This window comes from Chrysochloris asiatica, unplaced genomic scaffold (assembly GCF_000296735.1).
Source record: "Chrysochloris asiatica unplaced genomic scaffold, ChrAsi1.0 scaffold00075, whole genome shotgun sequence".
Taxonomy (NCBI): Eukaryota; Metazoa; Chordata; class Mammalia; order Afrosoricida; family Chrysochloridae; genus Chrysochloris; species Chrysochloris asiatica.
Genome location: NW_006408593.1, coordinates 13,470,259 through 13,493,038, shown reverse-complemented (window position 1 = coordinate 13,493,038; position 22,780 = coordinate 13,470,259). Strand labels below are relative to the sequence as shown.

The window sequence follows — 22,780 nt, the reverse complement described above, 5'->3', positions numbered from 1 at the left end:
CCCTAGATCCAGAGGGTGTGGAGAAAGGTAGAATCTCCAGTGAGTAGTATCCAATTTGTCTAGGCGGGGCTGATGAAAGGAGATGCAGATAGGTCTCTTGTGATACAGTAGTGAATAATTGTTATCAGGACTGATTGCGAGGGTTCGAAATGTAAAGGTAGACATTTTATAGCAAGGAGGGGAGTGATTAACTTTGCAGTCTAGGAGCGGAGGTCCCTGGGACCATCAATGGAGAAGCGCAGAGAGCGGGACCCTACCCAGAGAAGCAGTGATGCCTGAGATGGAGGCAGAGACAATGACATGGAGAGATGGAGCAGCTGAGGACTTTAGATTCAGAGACGGAGAGGAGCTCTGTGCTGATGACCTGGGGGGTCTAGGGGGCAGGCTTGCAGAGTATACCCTTTGGTTGGTTGATGATGCATGGAGGGGATTGTAACCATGGCAGTGAAGCGATATACGATAGAATGAATGTAAACTAATGTTCTCCCATGTAAACTATCACATAATTCACAATAAAACATTAAAAAAAAATTGTAACACAGATGTTCACAGCACTATTACTTATAATGGGCCCAAGTAGAAACTACCCAAATATCTGTCAACAAATGAATGGATAAACAATATGTGGTCTAACCATAAGATGGAATGTTGTTGTTGTTGTTAAAGTGCCGTTGAGTCGATTCTGACCCATAGCGACCCTGTATAGGGTTTCCTGTATAGGAGCAGCTGGTGAGCTTGAACCACCGACCTTGCAGTTCAAATGGCTATGCAGTTTGGTGCATTAGCCCACAGTGCCACACTCAGCTGTAAAAAGAATGAAGTCCTGATACATGTTGCAACATGGATGAGCTTTGAAAACATGCTAAGTGAAAGACATCACACACAGAGGGGCGCCCACTGTAGGGGTCTGTGTATATGAAATGTCCAGAACAGGCAGATGGAGAGAAGCAGTAGATCGGTGGTTGTGGAGGACTGAGGGGGGCGGGGAGTGGGGACTGACTGTTCACAGGTATGAGGAGTATTTTTAGGACAATGGAAATGTTCTGGAATTAGAGATGATCAGTGTACAATTTTGTGTATATACTTGTTGTTAGGTGTCATCGTGTCGGTACTGACTCATAGCGACCTTATATACACAGCAGAACGAAACACTGCCCGATCTTGGGCCAACCTCACTACTGTTGCCATGCTTGAGTCCATCGATGCTGCCACTTGGCCAATCCATCTTGTTGGGGGTCTTTCTCTTTTTCTCTGACCCTCCACCTTACCAAACATGATATCCTTCTCCAGCTACTGGTCCCTCCTGACAATATGTCCAAGGTATGAGAGATAAAGTTTGGCCATCCTGGCCTCCAAGGAGCACTCTGGCTGCACTTCTTCCAACACAGATCTGTTTGTTCTTTTGACAGCCCATGGAACTTTCAATATTCTCCTTCAACACCATAACTCAAAAGCATCAATTCTTCTAGGGTCTTCCTTATTCACTGTCCAGCTTTTGCATGCATATGAGGTTATTGAAAATACCATGGCTTGGGTCAGGCGAAACAAACCACTAAATTATAACTCTGCAAAGGTAAACTTTATGGTATAAGACTTGTGTTTCAATAAAATTGTTACTAATTTTAAAAAGAATACACCTGGAGCAACAGAGGAAGAGAGTCAGAAATGGGAGGAAGATATGGAATGTGAGGCTAATTGTCTCTGTGAACTTCCCCCTTTGCCATAAGACCAGCAGAAGTGGTGTCCAGCTACCACTACTAAGCAATTTGATCAAAGAGTCTATAGAAAAATCCTGATCAAAAGGGGGAGAAATGCAGAACAGAGTTTTCAAAATTTCTTGGACTCCAGACTTTATGGAGCCAAAGGATGAACCCCTGAAACAATTGCTCTAAAAATATCCTGAAACCAAAAATATCCCCTAAAGTTTTTTTTAAAAGCAAACAACTGTTTAGTTTAATTAGCAGAAAATGTCTGCCTTGAGCACTGTGCTCTTTTAAGATCTGTTTAACTGGGATGAATTGACAACAGCAAGTTGAAAGATTAGCTGCAAACCTTAGAGGGCAAGGATTGTTTATTAATGGGGGAGGAACAATTCAGAAAAGGGGGGCAAGAATGGCTGCACAACTTAGAAGAATGCAATCAGTGTTGCTGCAGTTGAGTTGGTGTATGTTTTGCTGTGTAGATTCTCTACAACAAAATAAAATTTAAAATAATAATATAGGCCCTGGGACAGGAAGGATACTTTGCATAGAGAGGAAAGAGACAAGAGGGGTGAGAAGAGACTGGCGGGTTTGACCCACAGTTGCTCTTTCAGTCCCATGAGCCCTCACACTTCAGATGTTTTGTTGTTAAGTGCCGTCGAGTCTGTTCCGACTCATAGTGACTCTGTACAGGGTTTACGAGGCTGTAAATCTTAACAGGAGCAGAAAGCCTCATCTTTCTCCCACAGAGCGGCTGGTACTTTCGAACTGCTGACTTTGCGGTTCACAGCCCGATTCGTAACCACTACGCTACCAGAGCTCTTGCAAAAAGTCCCTGCCCTTCTCCACAGTAGCTGCCGCTAAAGATCATTATTAATGAGTTTTTCAAACTGGGATTGGAATTGGGACACTTTTTATGTCTTCAAGGGTCACCCTCATCTGACATTTCATTTGCTTGTCTGCACATACAGTATTTCCTATGTAGCAGACCCCATTGTAAGTCCTTGTCAACTAGTGACTCATTTAGTTCTCATAACAATCCTGTGAGATAGGTAGTGTTACTCTCCTCATTCTGTGGATGCGGAGACAAATGGGCACAGAGGAGCCAGGCAACTTGCCTGAAGTCTCACAGCTAGTAAGTGGCAGAACCAGGATTTGAAAACTTGCAGCTGAAACTATACTGCCTCACAACCCTGGAGGGATTTTTATCCTCATTTTATCAACACTCTTCTGTCAGTTTGTTGTACTGTGGTGATTTGTGTATTGCTGTGATTCTGGAAGCTATGCCACCGATATTTTAAATACCAGCAGGGTTGCCCACAGCAGACAGGTTTCAGCAGAGATTTCAGACTAAGACAGACTAGGAAGAAGGAGAAGCGGCTAGCCACTGAAAACCTTATGAATAGCTGTGGAACATTGTCAGATATAGTGCTGGAAGATGAGCCCCTCAGGTTGGAAGGCACTCAAAATATGACACAGGTAACATACCAACAAGTGAGGCTGACGCAGGACAGAGAAGTTTCTGTCGGTTACGCATAGATAGGGTTGCTGTGAGTCAGAACCGACTTGATGGCACCTAACAACGACATCCTCATTTTAAGGAGTCCTGGTTAGGTGCTTGCTGCTAACTGAAAAGTTAGTGACTCAAACCCACCCAGCCATTCCACTAGAGGAAAAACGTGGCTATCTGCTCTCATCGTAAAGACTGCAGCCTAGAAAACTCTATGGGGCAATTCTCTGTCACATGGGGTCCTTGAATCAAAATCAACTCGACAACCAACAGATTGGTCATTTTATAGTTGAGGAAACAGAAACCTTGGCAAGGTCTTACTGTGAACTGGGGAGTGGACTGGGGGGGTGGAGGGTCTGGGAAGAACCCTTAGGCACCAGCTCAGAGGGCCTTTCCCAGCACAAGAGGGTGGGAATGTTGGTGTGGATCTGCACAGGAGTAAGTGAGGTTGGTGCCCAGAGAGCCACAGGTACAAAGCTGGAGAAGGGTCCAGGGCAGGGAGAAGCAGAGCGGTCCACCTGCCCTGCTCCCCTGATGCCCACCTGTGTCCAGCCTCATCTTTCCTGTTCTTTTTCTGCCCTGCTGCCTGTCAGGCCTGCCCAGCTTGACCACCCTGTGGTGAGGTGGCTCCTGGGGAAGACTGTGGGGAGGGCCTGCACTGCCTGGGCAGTCAGGGCCAGCATCAGAGATACTGAAGAAAGTCCAGGAGTACCCATGCAGCAGGGGGCCTGCATCCCTGGTGAAACCACCGCCCAGCTTGGGGGTGGGTGCAGTAGAGGCCTCGTGACCTTGCAGCTGACATTCTTCAGGGGCCACGTGGCTCCAACTGGCAGGGACAGCTGCGGACAGAGGCCCAGAGGCCGCACCAGCTTTGTTCCCAGGGTGGCGTCTGCTCCTCTCCAGGCCTTGCAAAGGTTCCCAGCGACACAGCTTTTCTTCCACCTCAGTGAGCAACAGTACGGTGTGTCCCCACCATGAGCGCCTAGAGGCCCAGAGCCATCGGGGTCTCCGTGGGGTGCAGGGCTCCGGGACAATGGGGCAGGACCAAACCAAGCAGCAGATTGAAAAGGGGCTCCAGCTGTACCAGTCCAACCAGACGGAGAAGGCGCTGCGGGTGTGGATGAAGGTGTTGGAGAAGAGTGCCGACCTGGTGGGGCGCTTCCGTGTGCTGGGCTGCCTGGTCACAGCCCACTCAGAGATGGGACGCTACAAGGAGATGCTGAAGGTGAGAGTGGGGCCGTGGGCGTGGGAGGCCCACAGGCGCTGAATCTGTATCTGAGGTCCTGGGTCTTAGATGTTAGCTTTGGACCTGTGGCCTTGAGCTCCAATGTATCCCATGCTGAAACGGATTCTCAGACCTCAGTTTCAGGGTTCAGGATCCTCAAGCCCAGGTCTCCGCCTTCTATTTGGGGCTGTGTAGCTGAGCCTGGGAGTGATGGCAGCAGGTTTGAAGCTGAGGGTCAGAGAGTTGTGGAGACTGCAGATCTGAAGCAGAGGCAGAAGGGGGAAGGTTCCAGGTTGAGCCTGGGGGGGTGGAGGGTCTGGGGATGAGGCTGAAGGGTGGAGGGTCTGGGTCTGAGCCTTGGGGGTGGATCTGGGTCTGAGCCTGGGGGTGGAGGGTCTTGATCTGAGCTTGGGGGTAGAGGGTTGGGGTCTGAGGCTTTGGGGCCTGATGCTCTGAGACTGAATCAGGAGGGTTGGGGGCTCCAGGGCAGAAGATTCTGGTTTTGGGGGTGGGTGGAGGGTCTGGGTCTGAGACTTTGGGTCCTCCTACCCTGGGGCTGAGCCTGCAGAGCTGGGATTCCATTGGAGGCTCTGTCTGGCAGTTTGCAGTGGTGCAGATAGACACGGCTCGGGAGCTGGAGGATGCCGACTTCCTCCTGGAGAGCTACTTGAACCTGGCACGCAGCAACGAGAAGCTGTGCGAGTTTCACAAGACCATCTCTTATTGCAAGACCTGCCTTGGCCTGCCAGGCACCAGGGTGGGTGCCCATCTTGGAGGCCAGGTCAGCCTGAGCATGGGCAACGCCTTCCTGGGCCTCAGCCTCTTCCAGAAGGCCCTGGAGAGCTTTGAGAAGGCCCTTCGCTATGCCCACAACAACGATGATGCCATGCTTGAGTGCCGGGTCTGCTGCAGCCTGGGCAGCTTCTACACCCAGGTCAAGGTGGGTAGGCCCCAGAGAGGACCGTGGGGCTTTGGTTTCACTGGGCCTCCCATGAACACACTCCCTACTGGACTACCTCCTTCAGGCCTCTCTGCTAGGTAGAGACAAGACGTGCGAGCATCAGAGGCAAAAAGACTTAACCTGGGTAGGAAAGGGCAGAGCCAGGACTCAAACTTGAATCTGTCTGATTTTCTGGGAGAATGGAGACTGTTGTGCGAGGACAAGTCGAAGCTTGGCAGTGTTCTGAGTGCTGTGTGATCTTGGGCAAATTACCTCTCTTCTCTGAGCCTTGGTAGGTACATCTATAATATATGAAGGAGAATAGGGTGGTATGGATTCATTCATCAAATATGTATTTGGCATCTACTTTATCTCAAGGATGGCACAGTGGATTAAGCATTTAGCTGCTAACTGAAAGGTTGACAGTTCCAACCCACCAGCTGCTCTATGGGAAAGATGAGGCAGTCTGCTTCCGTAAAGTCTCACAGCGTCAGGAACTGCAGAGTCACCAAGATTTGTGGTACTATGGCTTGGGATACAGAATGGAAAAAAAAATATATCAGTCTCTTAAGGTCGGTAGTTCGAAACTACCAGCTATTCTGTGGGAGAACGATGAGGCTTTCTGCTCCCGTACAGATTTACAGCCTCGGAAACCCTATACAGGGTTGCTATGAGTCAGAACCGACTCCACGGCACATAACAACAACAAACCCTCATGGTGTGGTGTTGTGGGATAATGCTCTGGACTGCATGATTTAAACTCACCAGCTGCTCCTCAGAAACCTTATACAAGGTCGCTATGAGTTGGAACAGACTCGACGGCACTTAACAACAACAACAAAACCCTTATGAAAGGAGCCCTGGTAGAGCAACAGTTAAGCACTCAACTATTAGCCATAAGGCTGGCAGTTCAAACCCACCCAGTGGTTCCATGGGAGAAAGAGCAGGCAATCCATTCCTATAACAATTGTTAAGTGCTGTCCAGTCGGTTCCAACTCATAGCGACCCCTGTATAGGGTTTCTGAAGAGCGGCTAGTGAGTTCGAACCACCGACTTTACAGTTTAAACAGATCTTGCGGTCCAGTGCTTATCCTAGAGCAACACACCATTGCAGCCAGGCAGTCTCTGCAGCATTTGTACTCTGTCACGTGGAGATCACAATGAGTGGGAATTCATAGAACCTGGCAAAACTGGAGCAGAGCGTGTGTGGACGGTTCCAACTGTGCAGCCAAACGCTTCTGATCCTGAGTGTGTGGTACCCAGGTCCCTGAGAATCCTGGCTGTGCCTGGCCTCATGGAAGATTTTTTTTTTTTTTTTTACTTTTTATTGTGAATTGAGTGAAGGTTTACAGAGCAGATGATCAGAGACTAAAAAAAATAATAACTTAGTTTTGTTGTTGTTGTTGTTGAAAATATTCACAGTCAAACACACCCCAAATCCCACAATTTCTACATAAACAATTCTGTGATGTTGATTACATTTATCCAAGTTCTTACGCTGCTTTCCTAGCTGTTCCTCCCCCATCAGTCTAAACACACTGACTGCTAAGTTTCCTATCCAGTTTCGCAAGTTGTAATTGACACTCTGATCCCATATGGTGTTGTGTTGTGTGCTGTGGAGTCAGTTCCTACTCTTAGAGACCCTGTATAGGGTTTCCAAAAGTGGCTGGTGAGCCTGAACTGCTGACCTTGCAGTTACCAGTCCAGTGCTTATCATACAGAATCACATAGATCGTTCTTAAAAGAGCACATCGATCAGGCGAACGTTCTTTGCTAATTAAGCTAGACTGTTGTTTGGTCTTAGAGTGCTGGTGTGGCGCTGTAGGATAAGCACTGAGCTGCTAACCACAAACTCGGTGGTTTAAAGCCACCAACCGATCCTTGGAAACCCTATACAGGGTCGCTATGAGTCAGAACTGATTCAGTGGCACTTAACAATTCTTTGGGTTTAAGAAGGGTTCAGAGGATAGTTTTGGCTTAAGGTTTAAAGATGATCTCAGGACAATAGTTTCAAGGGTTTATCCAGCCTCCACAACTCCAGAAATCTAGATTCCTCACAGAAATTTTTAATACAGGGCACATGTTGTTATTGTTAAGTATGGTTGAGTCATAGTAGATGCTTAATAAACCTTGGGGCTGCTGTTGTTAAAATGCCTTCGAGTTGGTTCTGACTCTAGTGACCTTGAATAGGATTTCTGGGGAGCGGTTGGTGAATTTGAACCACCAACCTTATAGTTCAAAGCAACCTTTCGGTCCAGTGCATTATCCCACAGCACCATGCCAGGACTCCAGTCTTGGGGTAAAAGAACTTATAAATACTGATCAGAGGTGAGATGTGAGGGAATGTGTATAATAATGTATAATAAAATGTGTAAACATAAAACATAAGGACAATGGCTAGGATTTGGGGTTTTTGTTTATACGTTTTTATTATGAAGAAAAGCAACATCCAGGAAAGTAGAGCAGTATAAAAATTTGCTTTACCTACATTGGTACTGGTGGCTCTGCAGGATAAGCACTGGACTGCTAATTACAAAGTTGGCAGTTCAAACTCACCAATCGTTCCATGGGAGATAAATGAGACTTTCTGCTCCTGCAAAGATTTCTTAGCGTTAGAAACCTATACAGGGTTGCTATGAGTCAGAACCAACTTGATAGCACTTCACAACAACAACACTTGGCCCATAGTTAAATTTCTCTGCTTACCCAGAAGTGATAACTTCTCCCTGGGTGTTGTAAATGGTTAAAGTACTTGGCTGCTAACCAAATAGTCCGTCCAAAGGTACCTCCAAAGACAGGGGTGGACATCTCCTGAAAATCAGCCATTGAAAACCAAGCCTGTGGAGCACAGTTCTTCACTGACACACACAGGCTTCCCATGAGTTGGAACCAACTCAGTGACAACTGGTTTATCCTCGGCTTGTTTGAATTGGAATACAAATGAGTCAGATATTACAATATAAAATCTCTTGTCTCTTTCAATAGAAGATTTCTCTCCTTTACTTCCCAGGATTTATTGAAGAAACCAGATTAATTAATTCATACCTTATTTACTCTGTGTCATTGCATTAATATGATATAAAGTTAGGGCCGTGGGTTGCCATTTTCCATTTCTATTTATTGTTTGTTTTTTTTTTAATTAATTTAATTTTTGAATCTGTAAAACATTTAGCTGGCCTCAAATTAAAAAGTACAGTATAGATTATGAACAATTTTTGTTGGGGGAAAATGAAGTGTTCTTTCTTGGACTTTGAACCACGAATGCTCTTTAGATATTGAGTGAAAGAGAAAATAGTTTTACTATGGAAAAGAACATAAGCATCCCTGGTGGTGTAGTGGGTTAAGCTGTTAATGAAAAGGTTAGTGTTTCAAATCCAGCAGCTGCTCCTCAGGAGAACTATGAGAAAATCTGTTTCTGTAAAGACTTACAGTCTCAGAAACCCCGTGAAATAGTTCTGCCCTGCAGGGTCAGTATGAGTCAGAATCGACTTGGTGACAGTGAGTTTTTTTTTTTTTTTTTTGATCAGAGGGGATATGGAAACAAACAGAGAAATGGGATCATAGCTGAAGGAGGAATGCAGACAAGATTTGGTTACTTTCTTTTTTTTTTTTTTAATGAGGTGGGAAATGCCAGAACATGTTTGTACAATGATGGGAATAATTCAGTAGAGAGAATAATTCAGATGGTGCAGAGATGGAGATGTGGCGATTCGGTCTGAGCCCATGTGGAGGGTCTAGCATTGGATAAAAGCAAGGAGACCTCTTCCACAGTAAAAGGAGGGGCTGTGAGAGTTGGGGAGAGAAAGGAGGTGGTGGTTTGGTGCACAGATAATAAAGAAGCGCCTCTCTGATTTTTTTTCTGTCTTCCCAATGGAGCATAAGGCAAGGGTGTGAGTTGGTAACGGGCAGGTAGAAATGATGTTTTGAAGGTGTGAGAAGATATGAGACTGATTTTATGGTCTCAGTGAGTCTGGTCCTAATGTCCTTTGTAGTTGATAGCCCTGACAATCAGTCATTGAACCTTTAGTGCACATCTGCTCCTGGGGGCCACCAGGCAAGCTGTGTGGGGAAGGGGGAGTGTTCTGGTAATCCCCTTCCCTCCCTATGCATCTCTGAAGCTAAGGACCAAATTGGGACTGAGTAGGAAGAGAGGTCAACTGTAGTCTCTTGCCATCTCATTCATTCATTCAACAAATATTTATTGAGCAGCCAAAGGAGCTCTGGTAGCGTAGTGGTTACGAATTAGGCTGTGAACTGCAAGGTCAGCAGTTTGAAACTACCAGCTGTTTCGTGGGAGAAAGATGAGGCTTTCTGCTCCTGTAAAGATTTATAGCCTTGGAAACCCTGTTCAGGGTCGCTATGACTCGGAACTGACTCAACGGCACTTAACAACAACAACTAAGTGCCAAGAATAGTGCTAAAATCTTGGGATATGTTGGTGAACCAGTCAAAGATCCTGGCTTTCATGGTGCCCACCTTTGCATTGGCTAGCCCTTCTGCCTGGATCAGTTTTCCTTGGATGCCAGAATGAATGAATGAATGAATGAATGAACGAATGAATGAACACTGAGCCTCCCTGGCTGTGGGAGAAGTCAGACCCTGGTGCTCTCAACTTATGCGCAGCTCCTGCCACTCAGATGTCAGCTCCCACCCCGTCCTCTCCCTGTGTCCCTGCAGGACTATGAGAAAGCCCTGTTCTTTCCCTGCAAGGCTGCAGAACTCGTCAATGACTATGGCAAAGGCTGGAGCCTCAAGTACCGGGCCATGAGCCAATACCACATGGCCGTGGCATATCGCCTGTCAGGCCATCTGGGCAGTGCCATGGAGTGCTGTGAGGTGAGGCAGCAAGAAAGGCGGGGGCAGACAAGTGGTGGGAGTGGTGTGGGCTACAGCCTAGGACCCAGAGTGGCGGGATATCTCCTAAACCAGTCCACTGGGGTCCCTAACACTGTCTCTGGCCCAGCCTCCCTGTGGCTGAGCCCCTGAAAGATACGTTTGTTTCTTTACCCACCCTACTCCCTCACCAGACAGGATGGGGCTTCCCGTGAGGCACTTTGGAGAGTAGAGGAGAAAGAGAGCCAATTTCTGGAGTTCTACTGTCCCAAGGGTCCAGTTTGGCCAATTACAAGCCTTGATCAGTCACCTCTACTCTGAGCATCAGTTTCTACCTGTCAAGTGACATAGCTACCTTGCTGGGTGGTGTGAGGCCTCAGGTTTAAGTGCACATTGTTGGTGCCACTGGGGGGTGTGGAGGCGGGGAGGCTGCCCCATGAGCAGGCTGAGGGACCCCGCCTACAGGAGTCTATGAAGATTGCGCTGCAGCATGGTGACCGGCCGCTGCAGGCGCTCTGCCTGCTCTGCTTTGCCGACATCCATCGGAGCCGCGGGGACCTGGAGGTGAGACTACCTGAGCAGGGACTCTGGCCTGGGTTTGTGTGTGCAGGTCTGCAGGTCTGCAGGTCTGGCCCAGTCTGACTTCACCCCACCCTGCAGACCGCCTTCCCCCGGTATGAGTCTGCCATGAGCATCATGACCGAGATTGGAAACCGCCTGGGGCAGGTCCAAGTGTTGCTGGGTGTGGCCAAATGCTGGGTGGCCAGGAAGGCACTGGACAAGGTGAGGTCAAGCCCTGCCCTGTGCCCCCCCCCCCCATTGATCTTTCATTCACTTACCCTAACATCAGCTTCCCTCTAACGTCATGGGTCTAGAATATTCCTAAACATTTTCCAGAAGAGGAAACTAAGAAGGTTCAGAGAAGGCCCAGGACTTGCCCAGGAACTCACAGTAAAGGGTCAGAAGAAGTAGGGTTTGAACCCAGGGTCTATGTCTTCCATGATCTCACAACACCCTGTAAGCCAACAATATTCTTCTCATATTAAATCTGAGTAAACGGAGACAGGAGGTAACTCACCCACACAGCTGTCATGACTGTACCCAGTCTCCCATTACCTCCACACACGGGGCAGTGGCCCCTCCCTGCCTAGGTTCCAAGGCAGCTCTGAGCAGCCCTGGCCCTTGCTCACTTTCTAGGCTCTGGATACCATCGAGAGAGCCCTGGACCTGGCCGAGGAGGTGGGGAACAAGGTCAGACTGATTCCTTCTCCAGGGTCTGGAGGACTTGGGGGTGGGGGACACCTGACTCCTCACTGCCCTGGGCCCTTTTCAATCCTTCAGGAACTGATCCCAGGTACCCCCAGCCCCTGATGGATTGTCTCCCACCCTGAAAGCAATGTTTTAGAATATGGAGCAAGAAAGTCAAGGCTCAGAGGATATCAGAATTCCCTGAGGCATTTTACTACCCATTAAAATTCCCAACAGTGGCCGGCCTCTCTCTGAGAGTTGGGCAAGTTCTTACAGGAACCTGTTCCGCCTCAGTGTCCCCTGGTTACTGATGAGGAAAGTGAGGCTCAGAGAGGACAGAAGGTGCCACACCCAGTAACCAATCCATCATAACGCCAAAGCCCACGTCCCCACCCCAGTACATGTGGTTGTGGTGGTTGAGTGCCATCAATTGTTTCTGATGACCTCTCCACTTTTAACCATCTCACCCAAACTTTCAAATGTTGAAAGCAGGCTCAGCGTTCCTCCGAGTCTTCTAGAAGATGAGTATTTCTCTGGGATTTGGTGCACAGGCCAACTACAATGCCAAATATGTTTGCTTTGGGGATTATAGCCACTCGGGTTTACCCAGAGTGTCCCAAATTGATCAGGAACACTGATGAATGCTCTGTACCTATGAGATTAACAAAACTGTGAAAGCAAATAAATTACTATGAATCAGTTATAAACAATAAAATCTTTTAAAAGCGTGCATCCCCAAAGCATCCTACGGGGCAGGGAGGACTCCTGACCCCACCCACCCCCTCCTCCTGTTAAACTGAGGCCCAGAGAGGGCAGGAAATTTTTCCTAGGTTCATCAGCCAGGCACGAAGTGGTGGGGACTAGACTCCGTGGGCACTGACTGCCCAGACCCCAGAGGCAGCCCCTCAGGCTGGATAAGGAGGGGAGGTGGGCCAGCTGCTTGCTGACACTGACTTTGGCCTGTCCCTGTCCTTCGGGCCCAGCTGAGCCAGCTCAAGCTACACTGTCTGAGCGAGAGCATCTGCCGCAGCAAGGGGTTGCAGCGAGAGCTGCGCGCCCACGTCGTGCGCTTCCACGAGTGCGTGGAGGAGACCGAGCTGTACTGCGGCCTGTGCGGGGAGTCCATCGGGGAGAGGAACAGCCGGCTGCAGGCCCTGCCTTGCTCCCACATCTTCCACCTCAGGTGAGGGTGACCCGGCGGGTGTCCTCATCACAGTAGGGACAGCAGAATCCTCCAGAGAGTCCGTGTCCTAGGCCGTTGGAAGAGCTTTCGCAGTATTAGTCATTGAGTCCTACCAGTGCCCTAGTTCGTCATCATTATAATTAATGCTCGCCCCAGAGAGAAGTCTGAGAGGCCTTTCAGAGCGCTCCCTAACCCCCTCCAGATTCATACACACAGGGCCAGATCTGCCTTGGGGAGGTGGCAGAGTCTGGACTCCCTCCCTGCCCAGTGCTCTGCCCAGGGAAGGCAAAGGGGCAGAGTGGGAGGGGGTTGGGCCAGGTTCCCCACAGCATCCGCAAACAGCAGCTCCTGCAGAGAGGAGGGGACAAGGAGGCCGGTGGGACGGGCCCCAGAATGGAAGGACAGGCTCAAGAGAGCAGACGAAGTCTTTGCCTTCCAAGGTGTCTACAGAACAACGGGACCCGGAGCTGCCCCAACTGCCGCCGCTCATCCATGAAGCCAGGCTTTGTGTGACTCCGGCATTATCTTGGGCTTCTCCCTCGTCGTCCCTGCTGCCTTCATCATTACCCTGGAGGCCCCTGACCGGCCAGACCTCAAATGCTTATTTACTCCTCAGGCGATGGCCAGGACCGAGCCTGCCCACTGCTGTCCCTCTGAGCCCAGCTGCTATCCCCACCTGTTTGTACTTTATGGAAAAATAAATCGTTTGTACCTGATCCCTGGGCTTCTAACTTTCCCCACCAGTGGCCTGAGGGGGCGGGGCAGAGAGCGTGAGGCCGCTGTGTGTGCCTTCTCGCTGACACAGGTCCTTTCAGGTACCTGTGTGGCACAGGTGGTTTCCCAGGTATTGAGGGTAGGACGGTAAACCACAGGCAGGTTCACCACGTGGTGCACCACATAGTAACCACACTAACCAGGCAAAGTATCAAGTTTGTGATAAATGCTTTGGAAATTAAAGAGTAAATAAAGCAGGGTTCCTTTTCCTCCTCTTCATCCCCTTCTTTTCTCTTCCTAAACAATTCAGCCCTGAAACCTTTAGGTGAGATGTTGGAGCCAAGAAGGGTAAGAAGGGCGCCCACATAGGGGAGTTGGAATCTGAGTAGAGTGAGAAGGGTGCCTGCATATAGGGGCAGTTCAGCCTGGAGTGTCAGACCCAGGGGAGAAGGGGATTGGAACCCCTTGAGGGTCAGGAGGACATCCATGGTTTGATCAGGGTAAGCATGGCCTTTCCACCTAGGACTAGAGCTGGGGAAGGCTGAGGAGGAGCCCACGCATAGAGCAGCCTGATGTGCAGGTGTCAGAGGATGAAGAGGCCACTCATGGAGGAGGTCAGCAAGATGAGGACAGGGAACCATGTCGAGTGTCAGAGGCCAAGCAGGCGAGGAGGGCAGCCTGGTGTGGGGCATTGCAGGTTAAGATGGGGGGTGGGGGAGGTATCCAAGTTTGGGAAGGTCCATATGATGTGTCAGAGCTTAAGTGGGTGGGGCATGCACACATTTGGGTGTCCTGGCATAGGCCGTCAGAGGTCCCTGTGCTCATGGGAGAGAGGGGCAACAGTGGTGGGAATCGGTTACATTCTGGGGGGCTGATCCAATAGTAAATATATTTAGGATAATGGGAGGAAGGCTTCTCACTGTTGAAGAAGGCGGTTATAAATATGAAGAGGGAGGAAACCAGAAGGGGCCCTGTGCTGTTAATGTAGAATTTTAGATAGCAATGTGAACTCATGGATTTTAAAATGTCTCACAAGATGTAGAAATAAATATAGATAAATACGTGTGACCCCTGAGAGGGCCTCGGAGCAGTGACCTGCCATTAGCAATGAGCATACCTAGAGCCCAGATATTGACTTCTAAATGCTGTACTCCAGTGAAAGGAACCAATGTTCTTTGGAGAAATGTCTGATTCCAGCCCTGAGGCAAGAAAAATACATGGAGAGCTGGGAATATCTTGTGTCAGAAAGTAAGGAATGACAAGAATTCAAAAGGACATAGGAGACCTTGTTCCTTTTGCCTTGGTATGTTCCTCAAAGCAAAATGGGTCACCACCAATGCTAATGGAGCCACCCAAGAAAATTCAGACAGGGTTGCTGGGCTTGCTACGTATGCTCAAACCAGCATGGTCTGATCTGGAAATACGGCCTCAATTTACGCCGCCAGTGCTTCTGCCAGTACACAAAGGATCTAGCTTCATCAAGTTACACTAAGTGATCATCTTAAATGGATAATCCAAGACACATCTAGCCAACAAAAACAATGCCAACACATTGTACATAAAATGAAATTTTTTATTTAAAAAAAAAAGGGACACAGGAACTAACTTGAGTGGGCTCCCACTAGCAAACTCTGGGAAATTTAAGGTTCAAAATATATAATGATATTAACATTGAAACAAGATTCTATAGAGACACAAATAAATGAAGAAATTGAATATTGGATGTGGAATAGGATATTTACCTTGTTCCATAGTACTGCTCTGCCAAAGACCTTTTACAAAGTGTTAAAGGGCAAAAATGTCATTTTGAGGACTAAGGCGTAACTGACCCAAACCATGTATTTCTATCACCTCATATGGATGTAAAAGCTGAAAATGAATAAGGAAGAGCAGAGAAGAACGAATACATTTGCATTATGGTGTTGGTAAAGAATATTGAAAGTATCATGGATTGCAAGAAGAAAAAACATCTGTCTTAGAAGAAGTACAGACAAAGTGCTCCTTAGAAGCCAGAATGGAGAGGCTTCGTCTCACATACTTGGGATTTGTACTCAGGAAGGGCTGGTTCCTGGGCAAGAATGTCAATTGCTAGGTAAAGTAGACGGTTAGTGAAAAAGAGGAAGATCCCCAATGAGCTGGATTGCCACAGTGGCTACAACAAAGAGCTCCAACGTCACAACAATTGTGAAGATGGCGCAGAACCAGGCAATGCTTCATTCTGTGGTTCCTAGAGTTGCTAAGCAACTGAACGACAACTAACAACATCAGAGTACCTCTTCACAAAATTCTTAAGTTCAAAGAGAAAAAAAGGGTGACTTCACAGTAGAGAAAGATGACAGATACCAGGCTAATCTAGAGAGAAAGGTCAACACCTCCAGGAGTAGGAAACAACTGAAATCATGAGTTACCTGATAGGGTGCAACGAGAAACTTGGCATCACTTCCGTAACATTCTGCCCAAGATACATAATGTTAATCTAATCCTGAAGAAACAGTAGCTAAACCCAGATTGAAAGAGGTTCTGCCTGGTAACTGGCCCATAGTCTTCAAAACTATTGTTGTTGTTGTTATGTGCCGTCGAGTCGGTTCCGACCCATAGCGACCCTGTACAGGGTTTCCGAGGGTGTAAATCTTTACGGGAGTAGAAAGCCTCAAAACTATTAAGGATGTGAAAATCAAGGAAAGCCTGAGAAATGGATCCAGATCAAAAGAGACAACCAGATACAATGCTTGACTCTAAACTGGACCCCTTTCTGTCAAGGGCATTACTGGAACACTTGGTGAAACATAAATGAATTCTGAGGATTCCAAACCAAACCAAGCTCATTGACAATGAGTTGCTTCCTAGTCTTAGAGATCTTCTAAGCCAGAGTAGGACTGCCCAGTAGGGTTTCCGAATCTTCACTGAAGCAGACTGCCTCATCTTCTTCTTGCAGGTAGGCTGATGGATTTGAACAGCTGACCGTTTGGCTAGCAGCTAAGCACTTAGCCACTTCACCACCAGAGGTCCTTATATTTATGCTGTTGTCCAGTCGGTTCTGACTCGTAGCATCCTTATACACAACAAAACACTACCTGGTCCTGCACGATCCTCCTACTTGTTATGTTTGAGTTCATTGTTGCTGCCACTGTGTTAATCCATCTTCTTGGGGGTCTTCCTCTTTTTTGAAGGCGCTCCACTTTAGCAAGCATAAGATCCTTCTTCAGGGACTGGCCCCTACTGACAATATGTTCAAAGTAGGAGAGACGAAATCACGCCATCCTGGCTTCTAAGGAACATTCTGGCTGTATGCCTTCCAAACCAGATTTGTTGGTTGTTCTGGCAGTCCATGGTACTTTCAATATTCTTATCCAGCACTGCAATGAAAATGCATTGACTTATTCTACGGCCTTCCTTATTCATTGTCCAACTTTTGCATGAATATGAGGTGATTGAAAATAACATGGCTTGGGTTAGGTTAACCTTAGTCCTCAACATTAATGTTAATGTTGTATTGTGGCTCAGTTAGAAAATGTCCTTGGTTGTAGAAAATGAACACTAACATCTTCTTGTTGTTGTTGTTAAGTAACATCTTCTAGGTAATGGGATATTGGGTCAGCAATTTATTCTCAAATGATTAAAGAAAAAAGTTATTTATGTTATAATTTTTTTTGAGATTGCACCTGTTTTTTGAGATTGTTTTCAAAATAAAAAATACATCACTGAGAACAAAAAACAAGAATAGTGCAGACTAAGGGGATAGGGAAGGTGAGGAGAGTTGGGGCAGAGCGGGACAGGTTGCATTAGTAAAAGGGTTGCAAGTGTGGGCCTCATCAAGAAGGTGGTGTTTGAGGCAGAACTTGAAGGAAGCAGTTATCTGGAGAAGAGCTTTACAGGAACATGCAACAGTCTTCATCTTCTTTTGTTAGTTGTGTTTAAAATATGAAGTATACAGTTCAGTAGCGTTAATTACATTCACAATTTTTGCAATCATCACCACCATTTCCAAAACCGTCTCATCACCCCAAAAGGAAACTGTACCCCTTAAGCAATACCTCCCTATTCCTTTGCCTTCTCAGTCTCTGTTAACCTCTTACTTTCTGTCTCTATGAATTTGCCTATTTTAGATACTCCATATAAGAGGAGTCACACATGTGGTCATTGGTGTCTGGCTTATTTCACTCAACATAATGTTTTCCAGGTTCATTTATGTCATAGTGTGTATCAGAACTTCACTCTGTTTTACGGCTGAATAATATAGTCCATTGTATGTACATACCACATTGTGCTTATCCATTCATCAGTTGATGGACATCTGAGTTGTTTCTGCATTTTGACTATTGGCGTACAAGTCTGTTGGAGTGCTTGTTTTCATTTCTTTGGGGCATATACGTAGAAGTGGGATCTCTGGGTCATATGTAATTCTCTAACTTTGTGAAGACCCACCAGGAATAATATGGCAGGAGCTAGGGTGCTTTGGTCAAGGAACAGCCAGAAGGCCTGTAACTACAAAGGGGGAAAGGAATGGGAGTTGGGGGTCTTAGAAGAAACGAGAGGCAAATAAAAATCACGTAGGGCTTTGTGGACTCTGTAAGGACTTTGGTCTCACTCTGAACGAGGCTTGCAGCTGTTGTAGCTTTGAGCAGAGGCGTGGCATGATCTGACTTAAGTTTTAAAAGAATTCCAATGGTTGCTGTGTTAAGAACAGACAACTGGCCTAGACACATCAAAAATATCAACACCATAAAAGATCCAAAAAAGGCTGGGAGAGGCTTCTAGATTAGCGACTGAAGGGTCAACTCTATAGCAACCACCACCGCCACCAACAAAGAGACATGACAACTAAATGCAATGTGTGACCCTTGATTTAATACTGGATTAAACATTGTTGTTGTTGTTGTTAAGTGCCGTCGAGTCGGGTCCGACCCATAGCGACCCTGTACAGGGTTTCCGAGGGTGTAAATCTTTACGGGAGTAGAAAGCCTCATCTTTCTCCCGCGGAGCATAAAGGGCTATAAAAGGCCAGTTTGGGAATAATTGAAGGCATTTTAACATGGGCTGAATATTAAAGATTAATTCATCACTACTAAGTTTCTTGGTATGAAAATGTATTGTAGTTAAGAATGTGAATGTCCTTGTTCTTAGGAGACATTGGCTGAAATATTTCAAGGTGAAGTATTATAATGTCTATAACTGATTCTGAGATGTTTCAACATTGCAAAGTAAAAGAAATGTATCTACACACACAGAACGTAAATGTATAGCATTCATGGTATAGTCTTTCAATGATTTTGTAGGTTTAACATTTTTCAATATACAGTGTTTGGGGGAATAAAAATAATAGACTTCAGGAGTCCTGGTGTGGTACTGCAAGATAATACTATGGACAGCAAGGTCAGTGGTTCAAACCCAACGGCCACTCCTCAGAAACCCTATGCAGGGTCACTGTGAGTCAGAACTGATTCGATGGCACTTAACAAGAAGGGTCAAAGCAGGCAGAGCATTAAGAAGCCCCTTGCAGAAAGTAATCCGGTGATAGATGGTGATGGCAAGACCAGATGATAGCCATGGAGGTGGAGAGATGTGGTCAGATTCTGGGGGTGTGGAGAAGCAACCCAAAATCTGTTATTTTGGAAATTTTCACAAATCTACCAACATAGAGAGAATAGTACAATGAATTCCTGTCTCTGCCTTAACATCTTTCAGCGAACAGATAATCCGGTTCCATTGATAAACCCTCCCACTTCCCTTACCCCAACTCCCTTCACTGGATTCGTTTGAGGCAAATCTTATCACTTTAGGATTCCAGATATTTATTTAAGGTAGAATCAATAGGGTTCCCTGGGGAATTAGATGTGGTTTGTGGTGAGAAGAGTCAAACTGGAGTCTACTCCTTTGGTATATCAGTTCCCATCCCCCCTGGCCCCCAGGGATCAAAACCCCTTGGGCCTGGGCGTAGAGACTGAGTGCTAGGAGATGAGCTTGTGTAGGACTTCAGAGTGAACTGCCCAGCTTGTGGTTTGGAATTTAATGAATGTCATTTGGTAAATATTTGGCTGGGGGCGGGAGGAGGCAGGCACTTTCCTAAACCCTTGGGAATTCATGCTTTCATGGAGTTTATAGTCCGGGGACAAGGAAGACAATCATAAGGGTTGTATCTAGGGCAGAAGGTTCAGTTCAAACACGGTCTACCTCCTTTTCTGTGACCCATAGATGGACCTTGTTCTTAGATCCATATGTCAGCCTGGCTTCTTGGATGGGATGAGAATGTGGGCTGACTCCCTTTTACTGGGGCGCCTTAACCCAAAACACACACCATAGCAGCTGGTCAGCTATGAGCACATCCCTCCCCTCTTGTCCTGAATACATGTCCATATTCCCAGAAACTACTTAGCTAAGGAGTCCTGGTGTGGCGCTGTGCGTTAATGTGCTAGACTGCAAAGTTGTTTGAACCTCAAGGTTAGCAGTTCGAGCTCACCAGCTGCTCCTCGGAAACCCTAAACAGGGTTGCTTTGGGTCACAACCAACTCAAAGGTGCTTAACAACAACACTTAGCAAAGGGTGTGCATTTTGTAGCATGTGACAGTCTGTTCCTGGCTGAGAGGGAACAGGATCTCTCAGCTGAGGCCTGTCAGCCCTGCACCAGCCATGGGAAGTGACCCGCTGGTCATGGGAGATGGGTATGCACGAATGAAGCAGATCTTGCTCTGTTTCTTCTCTGTGTGAGTAAAGCATTGCTCCGCTCGGCTGCCTGTGTATGTCAGCTGTGCTTTTTGCTGGCTCAACATCTAGTAAGTGCATGGAATTGTGGGAGAAAGAGCAAGGGTCTTTGAGAGTCAGGGAAGGCTGCAGTACTGATAGGAAGGAGATCACTGGTCATGCAGGTGCCCTTGTGGTGCAGTGGTTAAGTGCTGGGCAGCTAACTGAACAGTGAGTTGCTCAAAACCACCAGCTATTCCATTGGAGAAAGATATGGCAGTCAGTTTCTGTAAAGATTGTTGTTGTTGTTGAGTGCCATCGAGTCGGTTCCAACCCGTTGCGACACTGAACAGGGTTTCCAAGGCTGTAAATCTTTACGAGAGCAGAACGCTTCATCTTTCTCCTGCAGAGCAGCTGGTAGTTTCGAACTGCTGACCTTGCGGTTCGCAGCCCGATTTGTAACCACTACACTACCAGAGCTCCTTTCTGTAAGGATTACAGTATTGGAAACCCTGTGGGGCAGTTCTACTCTGTCCTATAGATTGCTAAGATTTGGAATCAACTGGACAACAATGGGTTTTCATTAGTATTATAGTCAGGACTTGGGGTTCTCAGTAGAGCCGAAGCAAAGGTCTAAAGACAGGGAGCACTATTGGCTGTTTGAGGAACCATGCAAAGGGCAGAGGCTGAAACACAGTGAGGGCGGGCTTTTGTAGATTACGGGCCAGATTGCTGTTGTTAAATTCTGTCAGTAGATTCCAACTATATTGACCCTGTATAGGATTTCTGAGGAGCAGCTGGTGGGTTTAACTGCTGACCTTTAGGTTAGCAGTCCAGTGCTTATCCTACAGCGCCACACCACCCTTAATCCCATCATGACCCTGACCCAAAGTAAGGGAGATTCCCAGGGGCATGCAATACCTTTTTCTTACAAGATATAAAAGGAGAAAGAAGTGAGCAGAGATGGGGAGACCTACTGCCACCAAGCAAGAAGAGCCAGGAGTGGAGTGCATCCGTTAGACCCGAGGACCCGGCACTGTGAGGCTTCTAGATCCAGGGAAAGAGTGATGCCAGGACCCATGGAGACCTCCATAGAATGGGCCTACAGATGCAGAAAGGAGACAAGGGCCTTTTCCAGAGCCAGTGCTCTGGATTTGGACTTCCAGTCTCCCAAAGGGTAAGAGGATACATTGGTTTGTTAAAGCGATCCGCTTGTGGTATTTGTTATAGCAGCACTAGACAGCTAAGACAGCTGCTAACTGAAAATTTGGCAGTTTGAACCCAACTAGCAAGCAGCTCTGTGGGAAAAAGACCTGAGGATCTGTTTCTGTAAAGACTGTTTTTAGTGCCATGGACTCAATTCTGACTCATAATGACCCTGTATAGGGTTTTCAATGATCAGCTGTTGGGTTTGAACCACCAACCTTGTGGTTAGCAGTTCAGTGCTTAACCTACAGCATCATACCAGGACTCCATTCTGTAAATATTATTATTGTTAAGTGCTGTCAAGTCCGTTTTGACTCATAGTGAGCCTGTATAGGGGTTCTGAGGAGAGGCTGGTAAGTTTGAACTGCTGACCATGCTGTTCAAACCGACCTTGAGGCCGAATGCTTATCCTACAGCACCAGCCTAAGAAACCATAGTTTTTTTTCCAACCAATCGTACATTTTTTTTCATCTCAATGATTATACTCCTCTCCCTATAACAGGGTCGCTATGTGTCGGAAGTGACTCAACGGCACTTCACAACAACAACAACTGTAACAACAGTTGGCTTTCACTACCCTGTGGCTTCCCTTTTACATCTTATTTTTCACAAATGAACAAAGCAAAAATATGTGATGTACACATACGTAACCAAAAACATATATTCATTTAAATGTTCAAAGGGTACATTTTGCGAGCCAGCCTCCTGCCTGCAAGCACACAGCCTTTTCTCAGTCCCTGGACCTAGAGCCCACAGTTTGTTCTATCTCTCTGCCACCACCTCTGCCACTGTCTCTTTTTTGGGTAGGTTTTCATGCTCCACTCATGTTTTTCCTTCTTGAAGAAACTGGGGTCCTCTGTTCCTGAAATGAAAGATTAACTACTCCCCCCTTTTAGTTCTATATCTACAATTACAGTCGTGACAATCGCAATTAATCCTGATCACAATTTCTCACAGTTGAATCATAAAATGGAAACCCTGTGGGGTAGTTCTCTGTCACATGGGGTTGCTGTGAGTTGGAATCCACTTGGCTACCTTTGGGATGCATTAAGACCAAGCCCTATTCTTCCTTAGTAGCCTCTTAGAATATGAAAGAAGCTCCTATTTAATGATTCTCAAATAACCCTGAGTGAAATGAATGTCGGCTCATTTCATCTGAACACCAATTACTTAAGCCAGTACCTGCCACCACCATCACAGGCCTAGGCTGGTGGCTTTCTAAACATATTCCTATTTGTTGGACTCTCCAAACGTAGGGCCCAGAACTGGACACTCCTGTTCCAGGTATGGTCGAACTAGCACAAGACAGAAAAGGTAGGCTCTTCCTCACTAAGACTTCTTGACTTATAACACGCTACTCTGAAAAGTGGGAATTTAGAGTCAGTAGGTCAGCAGTTCGAAACTACCCAGCTGTTCCATGGGAGAAAGATGAGTCTTTCTGCTCTCCTAAAGATTTACACTCACGGAAGCAGCAGTCAAGAAATCAAACGACGTATTGCATTAGGCAAATCTGCTGCACAAGACCTTTTTAAAGTGTTGAAGA

The 22,780-nt window shown here is 46.9% G+C and overlaps 1 protein-coding gene across 2 annotated transcripts; it reads left to right on the top strand.

Moving 5' to 3' along the window:
* Positions 1-4,038: 4,038 nt before the first annotated feature.
* On the top strand, positions 4,039-13,152 carry RAPSN (receptor-associated protein of the synapse). Of its 2 annotated transcripts, XM_006865092.1 has the most exons (8): positions 4,039-4,435; positions 5,037-5,375; positions 10,053-10,211; positions 10,674-10,772; positions 10,869-10,991; positions 11,406-11,459; positions 12,440-12,639; positions 13,080-13,152. In XM_006865092.1, exons 1-8 carry the CDS (start codon positions 4,244-4,246, stop codon positions 13,150-13,152), a joined length of 1,239 nt encoding a protein of 412 aa, XP_006865154.1. In that variant the 5' UTR covers positions 4,039-4,243. The 2 variants fall into 2 exon arrangements, with proteins under 2 accessions (XP_006865154.1, XP_006865155.1); XM_006865093.1 differs by lacking the exons at positions 10,869-10,991; positions 11,406-11,459.
* The last annotated feature ends 9,628 nt before the right edge of the window (positions 13,153-22,780 follow it).